Source organism: Gallus gallus, chromosome 1 (genome assembly GCF_016699485.2).
Source record: "Gallus gallus isolate bGalGal1 chromosome 1, bGalGal1.mat.broiler.GRCg7b, whole genome shotgun sequence".
In the NCBI taxonomy this organism is placed as follows: domain Eukaryota; kingdom Metazoa; phylum Chordata; class Aves; order Galliformes; family Phasianidae; genus Gallus; species Gallus gallus.
Window position 1 is genome coordinate 155,995,617 of NC_052532.1, and position 21,087 is coordinate 156,016,703.

At 41.2% G+C, this 21,087-nt stretch overlaps 1 protein-coding gene and 1 long non-coding RNA gene across 2 annotated transcripts in view; one reads left to right on the plus strand and one right to left on the minus strand.

The window, feature by feature from the left end:
• On the plus strand, positions 1–12,411 carry LOC121113414. Its single transcript, XR_006931148.1, has 3 exons — positions 1–52; positions 481–1,211; positions 8,895–12,411. It is a non-coding gene; the product is annotated as an uncharacterized LOC121113414 (long non-coding RNA).
• Positions 12,243–21,087, minus strand: part of KLF5 (Kruppel like factor 5) — an 18,887-nt gene continuing 10,042 nt past the window's right edge. Inside the window, exon 4 of the mRNA XM_417013.7 lies at positions 12,243–14,203. Coding sequence (XP_417013.6) covers positions 14,025–14,203 — 179 coding nt within the window. The 3' untranslated portion in view covers positions 12,243–14,024. The remainder of the gene's footprint in view (positions 14,204–21,087) is intronic.

Genomic DNA, 21,087 nt, shown 5'->3' on the forward strand with positions numbered 1-21,087 from the left:
ATCCATCCTGTGGGCAGCTCAGAGATAAGCCTGCCTAGAACAGAGCCTGCAGGTGAGTGCACAGGTGCTGCCTCCTCCAGTTCCTTCCAGGAGGACACACTATAAGGCTGGTGACTGAAGACAGCTGGTGCTCGGGTCTTCCCTGCAACAGCAAATCACAGCCACAACTGTCCACACAGCTCTGAGCCCTTCCAAAAGCTCCAGGCACTGCTTTTTCCACCCCCTTCTCTCTCTCTCTCTTTTTTTCTCCTGGTGATTTAGAGCCATTGAGAGCACAATTGCAGGCACTTCCCAGCTGAGGAAAGATTGCTCTCAGTTGCTTATCATCATTGTGGCCTGAAATGTCACAGGTGTCTTATCTATCTCTAGAGGGTTTTCTTTTTACTCCCCTGCTATTTCTGAAAGGATTTTGGCCATTATGGCATGTAAAGCAATTCTTGAGATTTTACTCTAATAGTCTCGAGTTCCCATGTTTTCTAGCCAGATTCCGAGCTGTGAGCCGAAGACTGAGTCAGATCAGGAGGTCAGAATGGGATCTGCTGGAAAGAGATGTTTTGTGAGATGGATCTGAAGCAGGGAACAGAAACCTAGGCTGGCTGGGTGTGAAGATGGGGAGCAATGACTGCGTATGGAAAATTGGAGTTGAAACTGGGACTAGACAGCCAGCTAGCTGAGAACAGCTGCTGCATCTGTACTTACTTGCTCTGCAGCATATCTCAGGGCCCTCATTTCCTGGTCATCTGAATTGTTGGGCCTGTTGGGGCACGCTGCGGCTCCCATCCAGCATACGCATCCAGGTTTCTATCCTAGCATGGAGCTGGAGCATGACTAAGTGTACATCCAGACATGGGAACTAGGAAGAACTCTGAGGTCTAATGATGTAAATACAGACAGTATGTCTAGATAAGGAGCTTGAGAAAGCAAGACAGTGACTACATGACCACGGCTTGCTAATGCAGACAAACAGTTTGGGCATGACGGAGAGCTGGATGGGTTAAGAAGAGGCAACAGGATGAAGCGTCAGAGCTGGGGGACTCTTGTGGCAAAACTATGGGAGAGGGAAGCAAGCTGAGGAGTGATGCAGAGCTGGGTGGACCAGGGGGCAGAGCAGACATGGCATAGCTGCACAGAAGGACTGTGGGCTGGGTACTGTGGCAGACACTGCCTGAGACGAGGTCCACAATGGAGCTGTATGACCAGGCTGGGACATAGTAAGTCCTGGGAGAGGGTTGGGACTGGTTACAGAGGGAGCAGGGCATCAAGGTGAGAGGCTGGATGCAACTGGTACTTCTGATGTCCACTGCTCATTTAATTCCATCATTTAAGCCTCATCTGACTTGTGAAAAAAAAAAAGACAGACACTGTAATAGAACCTGTCCAGTAAAAAGATACTTGATGGTTGTGATTACCTTTCCAGTTGTGGTACTGTAGGTAGAACTTCCTTGCTAAATCGATGTACATTTTTGCATCCAGCTTAATTGTGATTACTTCGGTCAAGGAGTCTTTTATTTCTAGGCCTAACCTGAAATACCAAATATGTATTCTCTCACTTCTTTGTTATATTTAAAATACGGGTCAAGCTCTTAGAGATTTCTCTGTTTGCCTGGACACAACCTCTTACAGCTTTCTTAGATTTTTTTTTTATGCTGCTTGCATTATTCTTTAAAACACTTATATTTATTGTGACACTTTAAGATTCAATTCTTCCGAACACTAAAAACAAAATCCAGCTAGTTCTAGGAGCTTCTTTTAACACTGACAATAGTAACTGGAAATAGACTTTCCCAGAAGCATTATGCTGAAAGCTTCAACTCCTTTTTGTGGCATCACACCCTTATACATGTCAGTTACAGTCTCTATTTTGTCTCAGACAGGATTTTCAATAAAATTGAAATGTAAATACCCTACCTCTGGACTTTATTCCATTGCATTTTTTCCTAGGTACTCTAGAGAGTCTATCTGCTTCCACAAGTCCCACTCAGGCTGGTATCCAGTTTGCAATTCTTGTAATTGAAAAAAATAAATTGTTTCCCAGCAATGTGCTTGCCAGGCCCCTTTTAGCAGTGGAAATAAGTAGTTTATGATCAGTTTCAACTAGCAAAAATTCCAATAAAGCTTTTTTACACCTCATGGCCTGAGATCAAGTCTTCCTTCTCTATTTGAGTGCAGTGACATTTCATTTCTATAAGTACCCATGACACATGATCCACTGTATTGCTATTTGGCTGGTCTCCAACCAGCCAAGCCAGTTTTGCTGTGGCTTGTTAGCTGCTGGTGGAACAATTTAATCCTGAGTTTTCCTTATGATGAGGGGATTGGGGTACCAATGAGGTGGGAGAGAACAGAGGGAATGCAGTGGGCCTGATGTAGCAAGGAAGGAGAGGACAAGTCTCCCCCTTGCTGTCTTGGGAGAGTAAAGGATCTTTCTAATGGCAAGGTGGTGAGATGGCTTTGTTTAGGGTGGACATCCACTGCACTGTCAATCACTCTATGGTAAGGGTTGCTGTGACAAGAGCACTGACCGAAAGGAGAAAGGAAGGAGGCAACAGGATAAACTGAGGCTACAACTGGGAAATATGGGGGAAGGATTAGGGAAGGAGAGTGAGTTTGAACAAAGTGATGAGTGTTCAGGTTGCTGCAGAGATGACAAGAGATTCATCAGGACTGTACAAGAATGCCCTGATCAAAGGCCCAAGAGACCTGCAGCTCTCAGTCACTTCAGTGCTGATGGGTGGACAGCTTTTGTCTAGGGAAGCTATGGAAGTGAGGGAAGCAGGCTTGCACCAATAGATTGCTAGTTTGTTGGGTTGTCTTTTTTGTTTGTTTGTTTGTTGTTTTAATTTCAAAGATTGTAATCCTATCTCCAAGTTCAGTCACACTGTTTGAAGAGGTCTCAGCCCATCCTGTCACACAGATGTCTGTAGATAGCTTCCTTTTGCACTTAAAATCATAATGTCTAGATTTTGCCTGTCTATATACCGTAGCAGCCACTGTCTTCTGAAGGTATCAGGTGACAAAAATCCAGTGTTCCCTTCATAAGGTCTTCCTTTCCCAGGAATCTTTGTACTCTGACATGTCTGTCTGGAAAAGACTACTGGGGATATCGTAGTAGTTAGGCCAATAGCAGGCCAACATAAAATGTCTTGTGGGCCTTGCAGTCTCTGGGAACATAGTTCTCCCACAGGCCTAGTATGCAAAGCTGGCTACCACCGTTATTATTCCTAATGAGTTAAAGTGCCACTGTTTTTAGGCTGATCGTAGAGGTATCGATAGAAGCAGGGCAGTTCTACCCAGTTGGCCATCTACACTATTGTGTGGGATTAGGCACCTAAAATCTACCGAAATCTATGCTTCGAAGTCTATAGAAATCTTAATTTAGGTGTAGAAAATTATATACAGGGAAGTATGATGGCTAGTATTTGCCTCAGAATCCAGACCCATATTTTATGCTTTCATTTGGGCTGTAGCCATACTGTGTCTTTGAATCAAGTTATCTCTTTGGAAAGTACAGATGAACAGTTTTATAGAGGATTCCACTTGAGTACTGCTAAAATACTGTTGTCATATTCTCTTAGAACAATAAGCATCTCACACTCATGCAAATATTAGTAAAATGATTCCAATTATTTCCAAATACAGCTGCAGACAAACTTGTTCACTCAGATGCAGCTATTATTTCCCTGCTAAGATGCAATGCAAACAGCCTACAAAGCCAAGGACCTCTGTGGCAATTGATTCTTTAAGCTGGCCATTACAAGCATTTCTTGGGGGAAGGTAGACAGACAGAGCAACAGCAGAAAACACTGGAAGGAGAGACAGGGATCCCAAGGAAGACCTACACTTTGGGGAAGACTGTCAAATGTGTGAAAGGAGAAGGCTGAAATGAGTGTACTAAGGCAGTAGAAAAAGGAACCAAATGATGGTGTGGCCAGTTTGGCAGCCCCAGCAAGAAGGAGGGGAAGGGGCTATCTCTTTGCCCATGAGAACAAGGTGCTACACCACAGTTTTTGCACAACCAACCAACATATTTAGGAGGAAGGACAAAGGTTATGGAAATATACGGATGTTCCTGGGAAAAGATGGGTTTATCACAGTGCCTTGCTTTACCATTTTGAATATTGAATTTGCTGCTCCTCTGAGGTATTCTGATGTCAAAGCTTGCAGTAAATGTGCAGTGGTGTTGCTTGACCAGAGCTCCTAAAGGATTACAATCCCCAGCATCCTTCGAGGATGTCAAAGTCATCCTGGTTACATGCTAATCAATGTAAACATACTACTGTGGCCACACTCAGGAATTAGAAATATGCTCTCACTCCAAAGGGAGCCATGGCATTTTTTCAGCTCTTACCTTTCCAATGGTTTATGAATTCCCAAGGTCAGAAGCAATAAAATATTAACATCTAATCTGTCATACCACCAATGAAAACTATAATCTGGCCTCTGACCTCACATGAGTACCAGGTTGTTAACTAAAGAAAGGAATCAAATCTTCCTATAATAAATACTCCAGACCGTGACAGGTAAAATTCAGGTCATACGTCTCCTTTGAAGTTTTAATGGCCACTCCAATTTTATGATAAAACCACTCACCTTATGTTTGTACTAATTTTGCAAAGCTCGAAGCGGCTCTACTCATCTCTGGTGAACAGTTCCCAAGGACAGAGCTCTCATAAAACTGCAAGCTTCAAAGGGATTAGACCTCTTCTTCTTTGCCCTCTCTGGCACATGTATTATTTTTTTTAAAAGCAACATTTCCTCACATTTCCTCTACATAGCTCTATGAGGAGCCTCCCAGTTGAGCCCCCCCATCTAGACTTCTTCCTCAAGCTCTGTCACTCACAACAGTAAAATGATTAAAGCTAAAATCCTTTTTCCTTTTTCTTAATAGTAAGACAATGTTCTGGGCCATTTCTGCTTTTTGTCTTTATTCTATTGTCAATGTGAAGTAATTTGAAGCAAATCAATAGAGCCTGTGAGTTTACATATTTCTCAGGCTCTAAGAAGGACCACATGCAGCAGAACTGCTCCCCTGAATGTCAGTTTTTGTTTGCTTGTTTCTCTTCTTTTAAAGACGGGGGGAAGCCAGGCTGAATCTGGCAAAGCTTGAACTCCAAAGCTAACGTCCATACTGGTAAATTAAAGCGTGCCGGCAACATTCCCAGGCACTGGAAGGCAATTAATTGTCTATGTTGTTTAATTGTTAGCACAGTGCCTGGCACAGCGGGACTGGGGCCAACTTTCCCAAACAATTCCCAAATACGGGCCAAGAGCTGGCATGAGCCAGGATTCCTCTCAGTAGATGATTTGTTTGCAGGGCACAGAGGGGAAGAGAGATCAACAGCACAGATGCACCCATTTCCATCTCCATTGGCCTCAGTACCTGGGAGCAGTCCCAGCCATGCTTAGCCTACTAGTGCAGACTCAGCCATAGTTGCTCATTAATACTTCTACAACCATGCCCCTGTGAAGAAAAGGCTGGCAACCTAACTTCCCAGGGTAAATAAACATATATATTTCCTTGCAGACTGATTTTGTGCATTGTCTTGGCGGTAAGATTAATTTGTTCCCTTTAATTGCTACGGCTGTTTTTTTCAGATGCTTGTGCTTAAATGCTAAAGATGAGGCAGCTGGGGAAGAATAAACAACATTTGTCCATCGTGCTAATGCCACAGTGGCACTATGAAGTAAAAAATCTGAGAGAGAGCAGATGGGAACTTTCTGCAGTTACTCTGACCTCAGGAAAACAATTCAAATCAGATTCCTGGCGAGGCGTTGGCAAAACCATCTCAAACCCATGGCTATTTAAATGGCATAAAGTTTGATTTTATTCAGTTTTATCAGCAAGTCCTCCAGTCCCAGGTATTTTGCCAGATGCATTAAAAGGCACCAATCCACGTCCACGCACACTATGGCAGTGGTGGCAGGGTGTATTTTCATGAAAACAATACTTGCTTGGAAACAAGTAGAAAACTGGTCGGATTGCCATCCTCCCTTCAGCTCACCAACTTCAGCTAACACCCTGTTCCCCACTGCAGCAACAAAGTGAGTAACACCGAGAAGCACGAGGTGCCTCTAAGGGACTATCACAAAACAGCAGTATCGGTCACAGGCAAACTGAAGAGCATCTACCAGCTACAATATACAAGCTGAATAGCGTAAATACGCAGAATAAACTTGCAAAGAAGATAAAAGTGGAATATGTGGATCCCCCGAGCCTAATTTTTCTGCAGATTGTACATGTCAGAAATAGCTGATATTCAGAACTGTCTTTTCAGAGTATGCTTCTTTAAGGTTACTGAAAAGTTCCTTTATTCGAGAAATTAGCTTAAATGTCCTAAGGCACAGTATGTACTTTGAAAATACTCACATTTCATTTGATTGCTGTTGTTAATGTTTCAGAAATGAAGTAAGTTTTCCCCTGGGGACATTTTGCCTGGCTTACCCATTTGTCTGAGCTTCTTCAAAGGAAGAATGATTTTTAGTTCTAGTCTGATAACAGCACCAAATACAGTGCTTGGAAAACAACAATTTATTAATTTTTGGGGTGGGGGTGGGGGGGGAGGCACAGGTAAATTCAGTATTAACATACAAATATTTGTATAAGAAAGCTACTATTTCATTATTTAGCTGAGAACAGTGAGAACAAAAATAACAAGTCAAGCTGACTTCAAGATTATCTGAACACATTACTCATGCTTTTTCTTACCAGCAGTTTGTGAATGTAAGTGTTCGTTTAAAAGATCCATCAGAGCTGGGCTGAGGGGAATGTTTTGGACCACGTAAGGTTTTTAATTGATAGATGGCCATAGCGCAAATGTTGTTAATCTTGCAAGAATTCTGCCATCTTCCACAGTCAAAATCTCTACAATGTTGCTCTTGGGAGACTGCTGTATTTGAACAAAACTGGAAAATAAACCTCTTCATAAGTACAAAATCCAGACTCAGCCTCAGGAGACACTGTGGATTAAAAGACCGAAATTCAGAAATTTGTTGTGAAAGCTCCCTGAGAGCAATCCTCTCAGACTTTAGGTCTTCTATGTCAAAACTGTAATGCAGCAGTTTTTCAAATTAAATCTTATTTCATTATGTCATTTCAATCAGCCACGGAAGTTCCTGGGCCAGCCCAAAGTGTACAAGGTGCTCAGGCGCCTGCAAAATGCTGGTGTTGCTCACCTGGTGCCAGCTCTGCACCACTGACACTGAGGCAGTAGGCAGCTCCTACAGACTCAGACTTCAGGTCCAGCTCTGGTGCCAACGCAATCTGCAGAAACAGATTTCTCAAGCCTTCCCCAGTCATGTGAGTTACTGAAGCTGCACATTGCTTCTTCTCATTGAAGCAAAAAATCCCCCCCCCCCCCACAGGATTTAGCGCCTAAAGTGGGGTGTAATGTATGCATAAAATCCAGAAAACTTTCATACTTCCAATGTTTAACCCTTCAGGTTAAGCTCTATATGGCCATGAATTTATAAGTTTAAAATTCCTCATGGTCCTTGAGCTGTGCTTATGTAGATATGCAGCAGAGCCTCAGGCTTCATGCTGTTAAGGATTCAGATCACTCTTATCCCTTATTAGGATCCAGAAACTAAGTACTGTCCTGCCTAAATCCTCCTGAGGTCTTAATGTCAAAGACACTTTTCTGACTCCCTTTCTGCATGTGTGCAAGATGAGGCTTCTCGCAGGTAGCTGCAGCTTTCCTTTGCAATGCCCCTGCCTTGAAGGGGTTTGGAGATGGTACTCTTTTTATTACGAAGTAGTAATAAATGAAAGAGGCCATTCCTCTGGTGGCCAGGAACGTGGTGCCCACTCCTAGTTGTCCTGAAAAAGCTGGAAACACACGTCCCTGACTTCACAGGAGGTTCAGCAGTCCATGAGCTATATGGAGTCAAGGAGAAGATACAGCAGACCTCCTGCAGGTCAGACCAGTGAGCAGGAGAGAACACAAGATTTGTGGGACTGGAAAAAGAGAGCAGCAGAGAGTGGGAGTCCTCAACCTTGCAGCTTGGGTATTGACCTGGGAGAGCAGAGACTAGGTTTTGGGTCCCTCTGAGGGTGCTTTCGTCCTTTTTTTGGTCTAGTGATCCACCCCGATGGGCTGGAAATAATGACAAACCACAATAACAATAGCCAACTAAACAAAACGAGTATAAACAGAAACAGCAACTGAGGCTGGGAAGAAAAATGGCCTTTGGGGATATTATTTAGAAGAGACTTCAGACTTTGATTTCCCAGGCAGGAAAGATGGCAAATCAGCCAATATGATTCCTCAGTTCTTGAGAAAGAGGCAAACCATATTTTCCTAAAGCTTCCTGTAGTTGAAGCTGTTGAGCCTACTGTACTACATTCAAAAGAGTAAGGCAGGAAAACGGGGTCAGCCCAAAAAGCAAGGTGGAAAACCTCATGACTCCACACTGAACAGCTGAATATTTTTGAGCTGCTGCCTCACTGTGAGAATCCCCCTTGGCATCACATGCCTTTGCCCTGTCCCATGGAAAGGAGAATGCTCTCACAAGTTTCCCGAGCCCCAACAAGAAAAAAAAAATCACTCTGGGTGCAAAAGTCGTTATGCACATAATTATGTCATGTCCTGTGTATTGACACAAGCACTGTACATAAAGAAAAAAGGAAGTTTGCCCCGGTTATACAATACAACGTAGGGAGACTGGCAGAAAATAAACAGTTTGTGCTGTTATTCTTTGTGCCAAGAAGAGAAGTGAAAAGCAAGGAAGGTATTTCTGTCCAGGTTCACAGCTTTTTCCTCCAACACTGTTGCTCCTCTGCCAGCATTTTACGGCCTGAGTCAAAAAATGAAAGTCACACAAATGACAATAGAAAGAGACAGAAAATCGTGGCAAAGAGACAAAAGCTGTCACATTTCCATGTTTTATTTCCCCAGGTCTGTGCTCCTCTGCGCACAGCTTCTTCCTCCATATTCCCTGCAGTCTGCCCTGTCTTCAAATGGGATGAGCAATCGCTGCTGAACCCGAGCTAAGCGATGTGCATGTTCTGGCTGGGAGCAGGAGCACAAGCAGGAACAGCCAGGGCTGCTGCTCAACTGATGGCTGGGTTGGACCAACAGGGGCAGCCAGAGCTTCGGGAGCAGTGAGAAATATGAAATAAGCATGAGACGGATGGGCAGATGAAATGGGAAACGCAGAGACCCGGAAAGAAAAGTAAAGCTGAGAGAGAAGGAATTCTGCTTTGACAAGCTGCACCTAAAATTACATTCCAGGATGCTCTCTGCTAGCACGTGCGGAGGTTCTCCTGCAGATATAAATCATTATTTTAGCTTGACCAATTGAAAAGTTTCTTTTCCTAATTAGCTTTGTTGCTGTAATGTAAATGCCCTTCCTTCTCCATACAACTCTCACTCTCTCTTCAGATTTTTTTGAAGATGTAAAGATAATACCTACTCTTTGGAAAGTGAATTTAATTGTGGCATTTTCCCTCAGTACGTATACATAGCAAGGAGAACAGACATTTAAATTTCTCTGTTTGTTTAGAAATTTTGTGAGGAAATGTAGAAATACGCATTTTGTCCTCCCCCTTCTGCTCCTCAGCTAACCCTGTGGAACTCACTGGCATGAATCAAAAGCGTTTGCCAGGAGTCAGAATTAAATTGAATATTCAAGAGAGCAAGCACACATACACATACACACATGCCAATATATATTTGCATATGTATTTATATATAAACAGTAACTATTTTTAAAAAGCACAATACCAACATCAAATAAATCTTTGGAACCACCGTAGATGGGACTTTATAGACCTCTCTGCCTGGTCTGCCATGAATTTCTACAATGGCCTGTATCAGCTCAAATCCCAAATCCTCAACAACAACCATTTTTGGAGGTGCTAGAAACACGGCAGATGACAACATAATTGTTAGTGGTAAAGGAGAAGAGGAATAAGTAAACATAAGCAAACTATGCAAGACACTTTATTAAAAGCATACCCATTGGGCTGCTTCTCCTGCTTACAGCGGCCAATAAATTCCCCCTGCCTTCATACACTTAAAGTGCCAGGATACATTATTCAGCACATGAGTAATTCACCACATTCTTCTGGATACTAGTCACTCTTTGAGCTGGACTCTCTTTCGTGAAGTTCAATGGCAAAACCATTACTGTGGTTATACAGCATGGCAGAGCCTCGTGGCACCTTACAGACCTGAGTACAACAAGGATCCTTGAGAGGTTCACATGTGGTGAAGGCCACAGGACTGCCACATGGGTGGCACCTTAACAGAGCCGATTACAAGGATCCTTGAGAAGATCCCATGTAATGAAGGACACAGGATCTCCATGTGGGCACAGAGGCACCTCTGTGGAGGACCAGGCCCTCAACTAATATAAAAACCACAGGAAGGAACTCAGCACCCAATGAAGAGACAGTGAGGCTTTCACATGATCACTGGAAAATCCAGTTTGCCAACTGGATTTTCCCTCTTCACGTGGAATGATAATTTGAGTGTTGAATGATAATTTGAGAGCTGGATCTGAGAGCTGCCTCAGTACCTCAGGGGACTCTGCCCAACTGCTTCCAATGAGCAGGCAGGGGCTGTGGCAATGTAGACTTTTCTGGCTGGTGTTGAGATTGGCTGTGCTGTTCAACTGTTAACACCACATACTGGGGATGTAGCACTCATCAGTAAAGCCAGCTTCTCTGCCTTCAGTTTTATAATGTATTCTAGCACATGCGTTGGCTGTGTGCGTTTCTGTTGGTGTTAGGCTAAACACTGCTGAAGTAGATGGACATAATTATGGCCTTTCGTTCAAGATTAATACAGTGCCATTAAGCTGTTTATGCAACCAGGTAGCTGAGCAAGAGAAACATCTAAAAGTAGTATGAAGCAATTTCAGAGGCCGAAACCATGCAATCAGTGGGCCCTCGTTGAGAACAGGCATGGGAAACATAGAAACCAGAACCGTCTTCATCCACAGAAGACCGAAACAATTCCAAAACCTGCTGCCCATCCAGTCCCAAGCACGACATGAGCTATTTGGGCTGAGTGAAGCGGCCAGGCTTAAGGCACCAAATGGCCTGGAACGCTGCTGTTATTTACTTCACCCTGTGCTCAGGAAAACAAGCTCTGGTAACTCTTATGTACCGTGACAGCACATGAGCGATTACTGAACGCAGTGCCAACTTCCCCTCCTAGCAGAAAAACTCTATAAAGAAATGCAGAACTTTTAATTGCTGGATCAAAAAAAAAAAAAAAAAAAAAAGGTATTGCAGCAGTAATGCTGCTGGGAATTACATTCCATATTCTCCAAAACAGTTCTTTAGCACTTGCGGTTGTTCAGTTAGGTTAGACACAGGCAGATTATCTTGGTAATTAACTGGGATTTCATTGACTTTACTGATGACTATCCTGGGTATTTTCAAAAAGGAGGAATTAGTTCATGTGTGGAACCACTTTTATGTGAAATGGGAAAGGCAAATTAAGAGAGAAAGAAACAAAGAAAAATCCAAGTTAGATTATAAGAACCGGGATATACAAGAAAGGATTCAGGATCCCCAGTTTGTAGAATATGAAAACTGAATTTTGAGTAAGTTGATAGTTAATCTATCAACTTGGAATAGTAAACAAAATTTAAATTGAATTTTTCACTGGTTGTAAAATCAATTTCTTTTGAAAAGCTCAGTATACCCATTTTCTTTAAGCTCGACAGAAAGGATTGGAAGACAACTGTAACCCCAGATCTGTACGCACAACTTGAATTTCTAAATCAAATGATACTTCTGTATTCCGAGAAAAAATACTGAAAAGGAGATGTAGTTTTGGGGGGGATCTGTATAAGACTTCTGTGGGGCCCTCCTGGTTTTCTGGAACATGAAAGGGATTTTGGGGGGGGAAAGTACTTTTGGGCAACACTAGATGGGTGTAAACAGCTTTTACCCATGTTGAAAGTAGGAGAGAACTCCTATACTTCTTGTATGCATGCCGTGAGTATTTTTCCTTTCCAGCTACACATCTGTGGATGGACTACCAGAATTATTTTCAGGCTACTGAACACTTCTGTTAAAGTTCTAGTGGCAGAGAAGCACCCTGAAGTAATAATCTTTTCACATTTATTATTTTAAGGAGGGCTGGACACAGGAGGGCAAGGTACTTTCCAAAGAGACAACCCCTACTATGAAGAACAGGCATTCTTAGCTTAATATTGCTGTGACTTCCAGCTCATCATGTGAGAACACAAAACTTTAATTGTCAGGAGCTACAGAGAGCACACACATGCACATTAGGCACTTTGTTTTATTTTGCAAAAAAAAAAAAAGTCTTTTATATATAAACCATTTCATTCTCTCTCAAAACATTCTACAACTATACAGCTGTTTGCTCCAACATTTGCATAGGAAATACCACAATACAAAAATAAGGTAGGGGGGAGGCAAAAGAAGCAAAACAGCAACCAATTTATGCATGTGTTTCCATGTATAAACATTTGAAGCCTTACAAAATTATTTACATCATTTGTCAACTATTTACATTAAGAGCAACATTTCTAACTATAACAAACAAAACTATAATTTATCAAGTATATGTAAAATTGTCTTAAAAAAAAGTCTATTGTATACCACAAATAAATAAAGACAAACAACAGTTTTAACAACGCTAGATTTTCCTGTGAGACCCTTTTTTGGTATTTTGATTGTTTATTCTACCCTTTGGTTGACAGCTTAATATTACAGCTTGCGAACTCCAGACACTTTTACTTGGTTTGTTTCGTTTTCTCCTGTTGCCTGGCCAAATCCTGCATGGTCTAACCTCATCTTTGGCCCTTCACTTAATGTTTCAAGGCTGAACACTGTGGATCAAAGTCACTGTTAGCATAAAAGGGCACCACTTCACCTGACTTCAGTGGAGTTTCAGCTACCTTTGTCAGCAGTTAATTTTCTCCCGTGTGTATCCATTTGAACAGTGGATTAACTAAACTGCACTGTAATTTTAAATAAAATTACTGTATCCTTTACCTTCTAGTAAATTACATGCAATATCCACATGAAAACAGATCATACTGGTGCTGAACCAGCTTAACATGTCCGTATATGAAAATTGCATCCTAAATCCTTCTTTTTAAAGTGATACTAAGTTTAGCTTATACTAAGAGGTTTAACATTCTGTATACTGTAACTATCCCCCCCTTTAAGCTTCCAACATTTACTTTCCAGTTCGCTTTAAATGTTTTACCCTTTTAAGCAATTTGAAAACCAAATCCTGCTTTGAATATTCAGTGCACACCATCTGAGTTAACAGGTACAAAACATTTGAATGCCTTGCTCATTTCTCTTAAGAGAAATGAAGCTAAGTTGGTACTGTTTTGAGAGGTATTTAAGTAACTTTTTGCGTAAATGTGCCGTGTTAACAAATGTAGAACAACTGTTTTTTTTTTTTTTTTCCCAGATAATTCTTAGAAAACTTTTGTTTTAACCCTAAAAAGCTGATTTGCATATTTACAAAATCTTTGTCATAGCAAACATGCAACATACAGAACAAAATGTTTTGTTCTATGGCTGTTTATGTATTTTTCTACGTGTTTTATCTCCACAGAACGACTTAACATTTAAAAAAAAGCACAAGTACTAAACAAGTTCAGTAAAACCCTGACAGATTACAATGCATGGCTTTTCCACTGTGTCCATTCATCTGCAGTCTCTCATTAATTTTTTTACTAAACATTGTCACAATAATGACAGTGCTTTGGTCAAAACACCTAGAGAGGAAAAAAAGTATGTGTAACGCTGCCATGTGTCAAGACATAATACTTGTAAAGAGATGAAACCTGCTGACTAAAGCCATATACACCATGTGAGCAAACAAATGACTTGAACACTCTGGTATTGTGATACAGTGTCTTCCCTTTTTCTGCATAAATATACAAAATATACATTTTCCAGTTTCGAGATTTCTTTTAAATGGATAATCCATCCTCAAAAAATTAAACTAATTTTAGTTGTAGGTTGAGAGTCATTAGGAAATTGCATAGATACAGAACAGCCTCGGCAACAACTCTGGCTTTCAGTTCTGATGCCTCTTCATGTGCAGAGCCAGGTGATCGGAGCGGGAGAAGCTGCGGTTGCACACGGCGCACTGGAAGGGTTTAGCCCCGGTGTGCTTCCTGTAATGGCGCGTTAATTCATCCGAGCGCGCAAATCGCCAGTCGCAGCCCTCCCACGTGCACTTGTACGGTTTTTCACCTGAAATCAGACAGAAGGGAGAGAAACATCAGCTGTGCATCTTCTGAGGAGAGCCAAACGGGGTTGCAACGAGTGACGCTGCTGTTCAATTCATAGGAAACAACAACAGAAAAAAAAAAAATCTGATGTTTCCCGATGATTCATAGGCATGTCCTGCAGGCCCCAAATGAACAGCCCCTTTGTTTATTATGAGGTTTTTGCTCAGAAAATCTGCAAATTAATACGTGAGTAAAACAGCATCAAGAAGAAGAAAGAAGAAACTTTAAAACATAAGCTGGTTACTTATACAAATCAGAGACAGTTATGATAGGGAAATGAAAAGAGGTTTAAAAAAAACCTGCATGAGACTGAAATACTCTCCCTCGTATTCATCTCAGTACGGAAGGGAGCAGAGAGAGGAAAGCAGTCTCACATCACAACCTGGCCCAGTTTGTAACTTACGCTCGCACCTTTTAAAAAAGGATAAATTAAGTTAGACTGAGCTTTTTTAAGAGAAGTCTGAAAGGGGAAGAAAGATTCCTATAAAGATTCTTTGTAGCGTATAGATTGGTTCAAGGTCTTCTGAAGCATGAACAAAGGTGCAGTGTATTACAAATACAACTGGGATAATATTTCCTAAAATGTCAGAGGCAATAAAATCTTGCGGTATTCTGCCTTCAGCCTGCTATATATATAGAAGAAAGCATCTAAAAGACCGAAGTCCTTGTTTTCAGAATTAAATGTCCACCACCGGGTGCTTAAATAATCACACTGCGGAGGTGGAAAGTGCTTGCTGTTCCCATCAGGCCGTACCAATGCAGAGGGAGCACGCTATCTTTGAAAACTTGCTATGTTTCAGGAACTCTGCTACTATGAAGTATCCTGCTAGCGCTGAATATGCTAGCTCAAGCACCCGAAATACATGCATTCATTCATTTTACAACTAAAAATGAGGTCTTTGAAGCACGTCTATAATTTATGGATTTGTTTGTTGAAACAGGAGAAGCATGAAGCCACAAAGTCAAGATGACTTCTGTGTGAAGAGAACTTTACATGTTGGACATACACCTGCTCAGGAGCTGGTATGGACATGATGTCACCACACAAGCAAGCTTCATATAAATAAAGAAGCTAAGATTACCTATTTATAGGATATTGGTTGACGCTGGTTGACAAAAACACCTTTCAGTTGGCATAGTCAATTGCTATCTATATCCTTTATATCAATTTGACTCTGGCAAAGAGAAAGAAAACCAAGTTTATCTGAGCGCTCAGCAGCAAACTGGAGCAGAATCAGATAAAGATGAGCTTTCAAAAAAATTCCTTCCACCGTGGCTTAAAGACCTTCTCCTTCTCCATCTGGTCCCAGACCTTCACTCTAACAGCCTCAATCCTACAGCTCTATGGAGCAACTCGTACTCTTCCCTGGTTTACTGCCACATCAGCAAGTGGAAAAGAGACAGAAGACAGTATCCTGCCATCTGTTTGTTCTGCAAAGAACACCATTTGAGAAACATCAAAACATCTCTTCAGAGACTCTAAGCTGTAATTTAAATGAAATTATGAAACATGTTTTGTCTGTGAGTTTCTACTGCTTCTTCTCAACTACGTAGTAACTTTCCATCTACTGCTAAAAGTGGAGTCAGCTCTCTGCTTGCCATGGGGAAGTGACTTCATATCAGCAGCATGTTCATAACTAGAATGGGACTTCTTCAAGAAAAACTAACCAGCCAAACAAACCACCACCTCTTTGCATAAACAGCAAGGGATTTATTGAAACTGCAGTGGAATAACATCAAACCTTGAGAAAACAACAAATCTGGGGCCTGGAATCACCCTTCATAGTTCAAAATCATTTGATACATGGTAAATTTGATCACAATTTCTTGCACATTTTTGTCACAGTTGAATTTACTCTTCCTGATAGTGACTAAAGACCAGAATGACCTACGAATCAGGATTTGTTTGTCTTGTTTTGTTCCATGCAACATATACAGTAGGTTAAAATACAGATCTCATTCAAACTTAGTACATAAGGCTTTTCTAACATCAGAGAAGTCAGCTGAGATAACGCATTTAGTCTTCATGGCAGAATGTCAGCAAAGGTTTCTATTCAGTGCAGGATCCTTTGTAGTATGTATGTCATCCTTCATGCATTTAAACTGAGTCTTGCTTTAACTCACATGGAGGTCTGTTAAAGACTGCACTGCTGTTCCATAAGCATAACATTAGAGAGACCTTCAGTGAATGTTTTGTGTTTTGTTGCACAGAAGTGTTACTCTTACATGTGAAGCACCTTAACTCAAAAACAATGCCCTTTTCTCTTTCTTCCTCTCTTCCTCCACATCGGCTTTAAGCTCATCTTATCAAACATTTCCACCTGGCTTAGAATTAACTTTTTAACCTAAATCCAGAGTAGTCTCAGTAAGAAGACACTATTAAAAGCTTCTGACCAATCTTTAAAAACTTTCACTTAAAACTGTCATAAATCCCGTCCTGTAATCACCCCACCCTAACTGCCTGGAGAGAGCACAGAGATTTAGTCAGCTCTCTGTTTACTCCTGTCTTGTTTACCAATTTACAGAATTACATTGGGTATCTGAGAAACGGTAAAGAAGGCAGGGAAACAGCACTTATCAAACAGAAGACCTGGACTATCTGGAATGAAACACTGAATGGGAACCAGGAGACAAAAAGCACACTTCATAGACTTGGTGTAGAGGTGATGCAAGGTATGTAGAAACTCACTGAGTGCTGCACTACATTGTATTATTGAAAAAGCAGTTTCAAAATTATCCTGGTAAGTAGCACCTGACCCTGAGACCAAACAAAAAACTGCTGTCCTCCCATTCTATCTTGTTTTTCATCTGTGACAACACGTTGTGTGAAGACTGGCATACAAACCACCAGAAATCAGGACAGCAGTAAACCGTGTGGCATCTCGGACCCAATAGGTTCAAAGGCAATGATGAATTCCTATGTAGAAAACTGTGTAGCTTACCCCATTGGAGTGGTCACCTCACCTATCAATGCTGCTACAGTCACGAAAGAGCCACTGGCACCTCACTGTCATACAGTGCATCACCAGCACAAGCAGAGAAGCCTTGCTTCTCCTTCCTGGCCGACTGCTGCAGACCTGAGCTGAACTGAACAATGCTTGAGGACGCACCCAGGGGAACAAGGGGGTGCCTTACACAGATTGTTTTAACAGTGTTACTTTTATGTACTGGAAATTAAAGCCAGAACGCTGCTTTTAACCCCTGCTTTGGCTAACAGTGAGAACTGGAAAATTTATTTTTAGCGCCAATATAGAGGCCCAGATTATTCTGAATAAATCCTAGGGGTAAAATACTGAATATCTATGTTTGTAATGCTAGTTTCCGCTGGAAAGTTCTATTTAAGAACTGAATCAATTTCAAATGTTTTCCTTTTGGGCAAGAAGGAAGGGGGGCAAGAAAAAGAAGGTAGTTACTTTCACTCCTTTAAAGAAAGCGTAAGAACAACTAGCTGCTAGTGTTCTATCGATCTATACACATGCTTTTTGTCACTGAGCAGAAATAAGAAGTTGGTTTAAGTTCCTGTGGCAAGGGAAAAAAAAAGCCTCATGTTACATATTTTCTGAAGTGATCCTACGTTCTTCTGTGCTGACTTTAAAGCTCTGAGACATCTGGGTTTGAGAATTTATTTAAAAAAAAAAAAAAACAACAACACAAGTATACACAACAAGGGACACTGAACCCTTTATACACTATTTTCATTGGCTACGTGGTAATGTAAGATTTGTTTACTTTAATGATTGTGTGAAATACAGTAGCTGTAAAGTTTTAGAAATGCTTGGTTTTCCTCCAGCAATTTAGAACTTCTATAGGGTGTTAAACCAAGAATGCCATTGGTCATCAAATACGAACACAGCATAGCTCACTTACTGGAACACGATCACTGTATCAAACAGATATTTCACTGTAAAAGCAAGAAAACAGCTAACTCCTCCACTTCAGGGGAGCTTCCATGGGATTTGTTAGAATGTCAACACTGTTCAACTAAAACACCATGGAGGAAGCTGGTACCGATTTCTAGCCAAATAGCACACTCCAACCCTTTCTTCCCAAGCCAGAAATATTATACACAGCACTTCTGGGAAACAGAACTGCTTTCCTTTAAATTATACTTCAACAGGATAGGGATTTCATAAGTTTAATTGGATTTTTGCATAACCTCCTTCCAGTATCACTCATTTAAAATATTTTGCTAGGCTTATGCATCACAAAATATATTTTAAGTTCTTGAACTGCTAATATGTATCCATTCTCCAGTTTTAAAAATAAATTTGTAGAGCATGAGAAACAGGCTTGTACTCGAGCACTGAAATTTTAATCACCAGTGTTTAGTTTGGAAGCTCTTTTACGGAATGTACCTAACAAGAGATAAGGGAGTTTAACCTGAAAGGAGACTATTTTTCTTCCAATGTGTTTGTCTGCTCCCCAGAAATTAAAGTAAATTAGAATGCTCTAAGATTGCAAAGATGTCAAAAAGATGTATGGATACCTGCATATAACACGGTGACCTTACTAGCCACTTCAACAGCTAAACTGTAGCAATGTACATCCCAAGGTTTGGGATCCTCATCAACATCTCATGAAAATTATCTGGACCACCGAGTCAATGCCGACTCAATTTATCTACAGGCTGTAGTCGTTTAAAAACAGACCAAGCGTTTTTCTAGCATTAATGCTATCTACTGGCAGTGACTGTCATTGCCATACTCATGTGGGTAAGGTACAGTGCCAACCATGGAGTGGGTGATGGTCACTCAGAGGACATTCTTTATCCTACAGCCCTTGTTCAAGGATCACAGAATAATTTGAGTTGAGAAGAACCTTTAAAGGCCATCTAGTCCAACTTCCCTGCAACAAGCAAGGACTTCTACACTAGACAGGTTGCTCAGAGCCCCATCCAACCTGACCTTGAATACCTCTAGGGACGGGGCATCCACCACCTCTCTGGGCAATCCATTCCAGTGTTTCCCTTCACCTTATTGTAAATATCTTCTTTCTTATATACCGTCTGTATCAACCTATCAACATTCTTTAATTTGAAACCACTTCCCTTTGTCCTGTCACAACAGACCCTGCTAAAGAGTTTGTCCCTTGCTTTGTTACAACCCCCCCCTTTAGATACTGAAAGGCTGCGATCAGGTCTCCCTGCATCCTGAGAAGATACTTCTTTATAAAATACTGTTTGGGAAAAAGAATCACTCAAAACCTCTGTTAGCAATCAATTTCTCCATTAACAGGAAAGTAAACTTCCTTACTCCACTGAAGAAAAAGCTGTGTAACATTTATTTCTGTAATTCACTACTAGAATGGCCTTTTTAAAATATAAAGTTCTATATAGTAAAGGTCAGGTTTTCAAACCTAGTCAACTACTTAAGGAGTGTAAGAGACTCATCTAATGCAACTACGCCTAAAGAAGCCTTCATCAAATGGAAATACATGGGAATGCCAGAAGCCTTCATGTCTGCCAGATTACACACAATGACTCAAGTGACTTAAAAAGGGACAATACCACCAAAGGTCCCAGATTTCAAAGCTACTACAGGACACAGGAGGGAAGAGAAGACAAAGTCTGTGTGAGTAAGCACTAAAGTTGGCCAGAAGATGAAACACTCTGTTCTTGTTCTGTCTGGAAGTGTTTTCACCTGATGCTGGAGTAGGGGGTGGGAAAAGGACCCCTTTGAAGTTCTGTGGAGAGGCATGCATTGTGTTCATGAGTCACTGACAAAGACAACACATTTTGGCTCTCTTTGTGTCATATCACTGTCTGGCATCTGCCTCTTCAGAAGCTAGAAGATGGACACGTCTGACAATAGCAGATTGCCAACCCCAGAAAGCCCAGACAACAGGTAATCCTAGCCCAAGCATAGCTGGCCTGGCTTCTGGGGCAAGACTCAGAACCAGCCGGAGCACACAACACTATATTCCTCTAGAACTGCTACCCTGGTGGCAAGTGCCCGGCCTCAAAAAACATTCAACTAGGTGTGATACCAAGAAGGGAGAACCCTGTGGTACAGAAACTTCCATCTTGTATCCTGCTTTAAAAGATTATTACAAAGGTTTCTGACATCTTTGCTTTCAAATTTTTCATATCTTAGAATCAGTTGTCTTGGATTCCTGACATACTACAGTCTTCAAAAAGCTGAGTCTTCCCTCTGTTTTAGTTTGCCTGACATAGCTTTACTCCAGGTTATAGCATGACTGTTTTAAACTCCTGCCTCTTCCTGGCTAACTGGAATTGAAAGCAGTTGGTTGGGTATCCTGCTCTTGATCAAAAGAAATTTCTAGCTCTGAAAGTTTACTTAAATCTTAAAGTTAGATCCCCATTCTATCATTGACTAAACTGTCACTGTTAAAAACAGCCTTTTAATTCGGGTTTTTGTCTTTTTTTTTTTTTTTAAAGGCAGGTTTTTTTATTGTTCTTCAGAGAAAGAACAGAAAGCTGAAATTTCAAAATAAAAAAAATCCCTCAGCTGCTTAAAAGCTCTTTAGTGCATTGAAATTCTCTGTGCTGTCCAAGTCAGAGAGGGATTAGAAGGCTGAGAGCACACGTAGAGGCTGAAGGAAATCCAGCTTATTTTTTGAGTGATGAAATAAATGTAGTCCTTGAAACAAGCAGTCCCCCAGTGATACGAATGCATAACACATGCTGCGCATTGAAAAATGTGATAAAAGTCTGTGCCTAGTATAGTTAACGGCTACTGGGTGACCACTGAACAACAAAACAGGATTTTTAGGAATTCTGTAACGCAGTTGTTTCTCCTGGTACGTCCCACCACTGATAAATCAAGCAGTATTGCATCTCTTTCTAACAAAAGAGGGGAAAAAAAAAGACAAAAGTTTGGTAAAGCG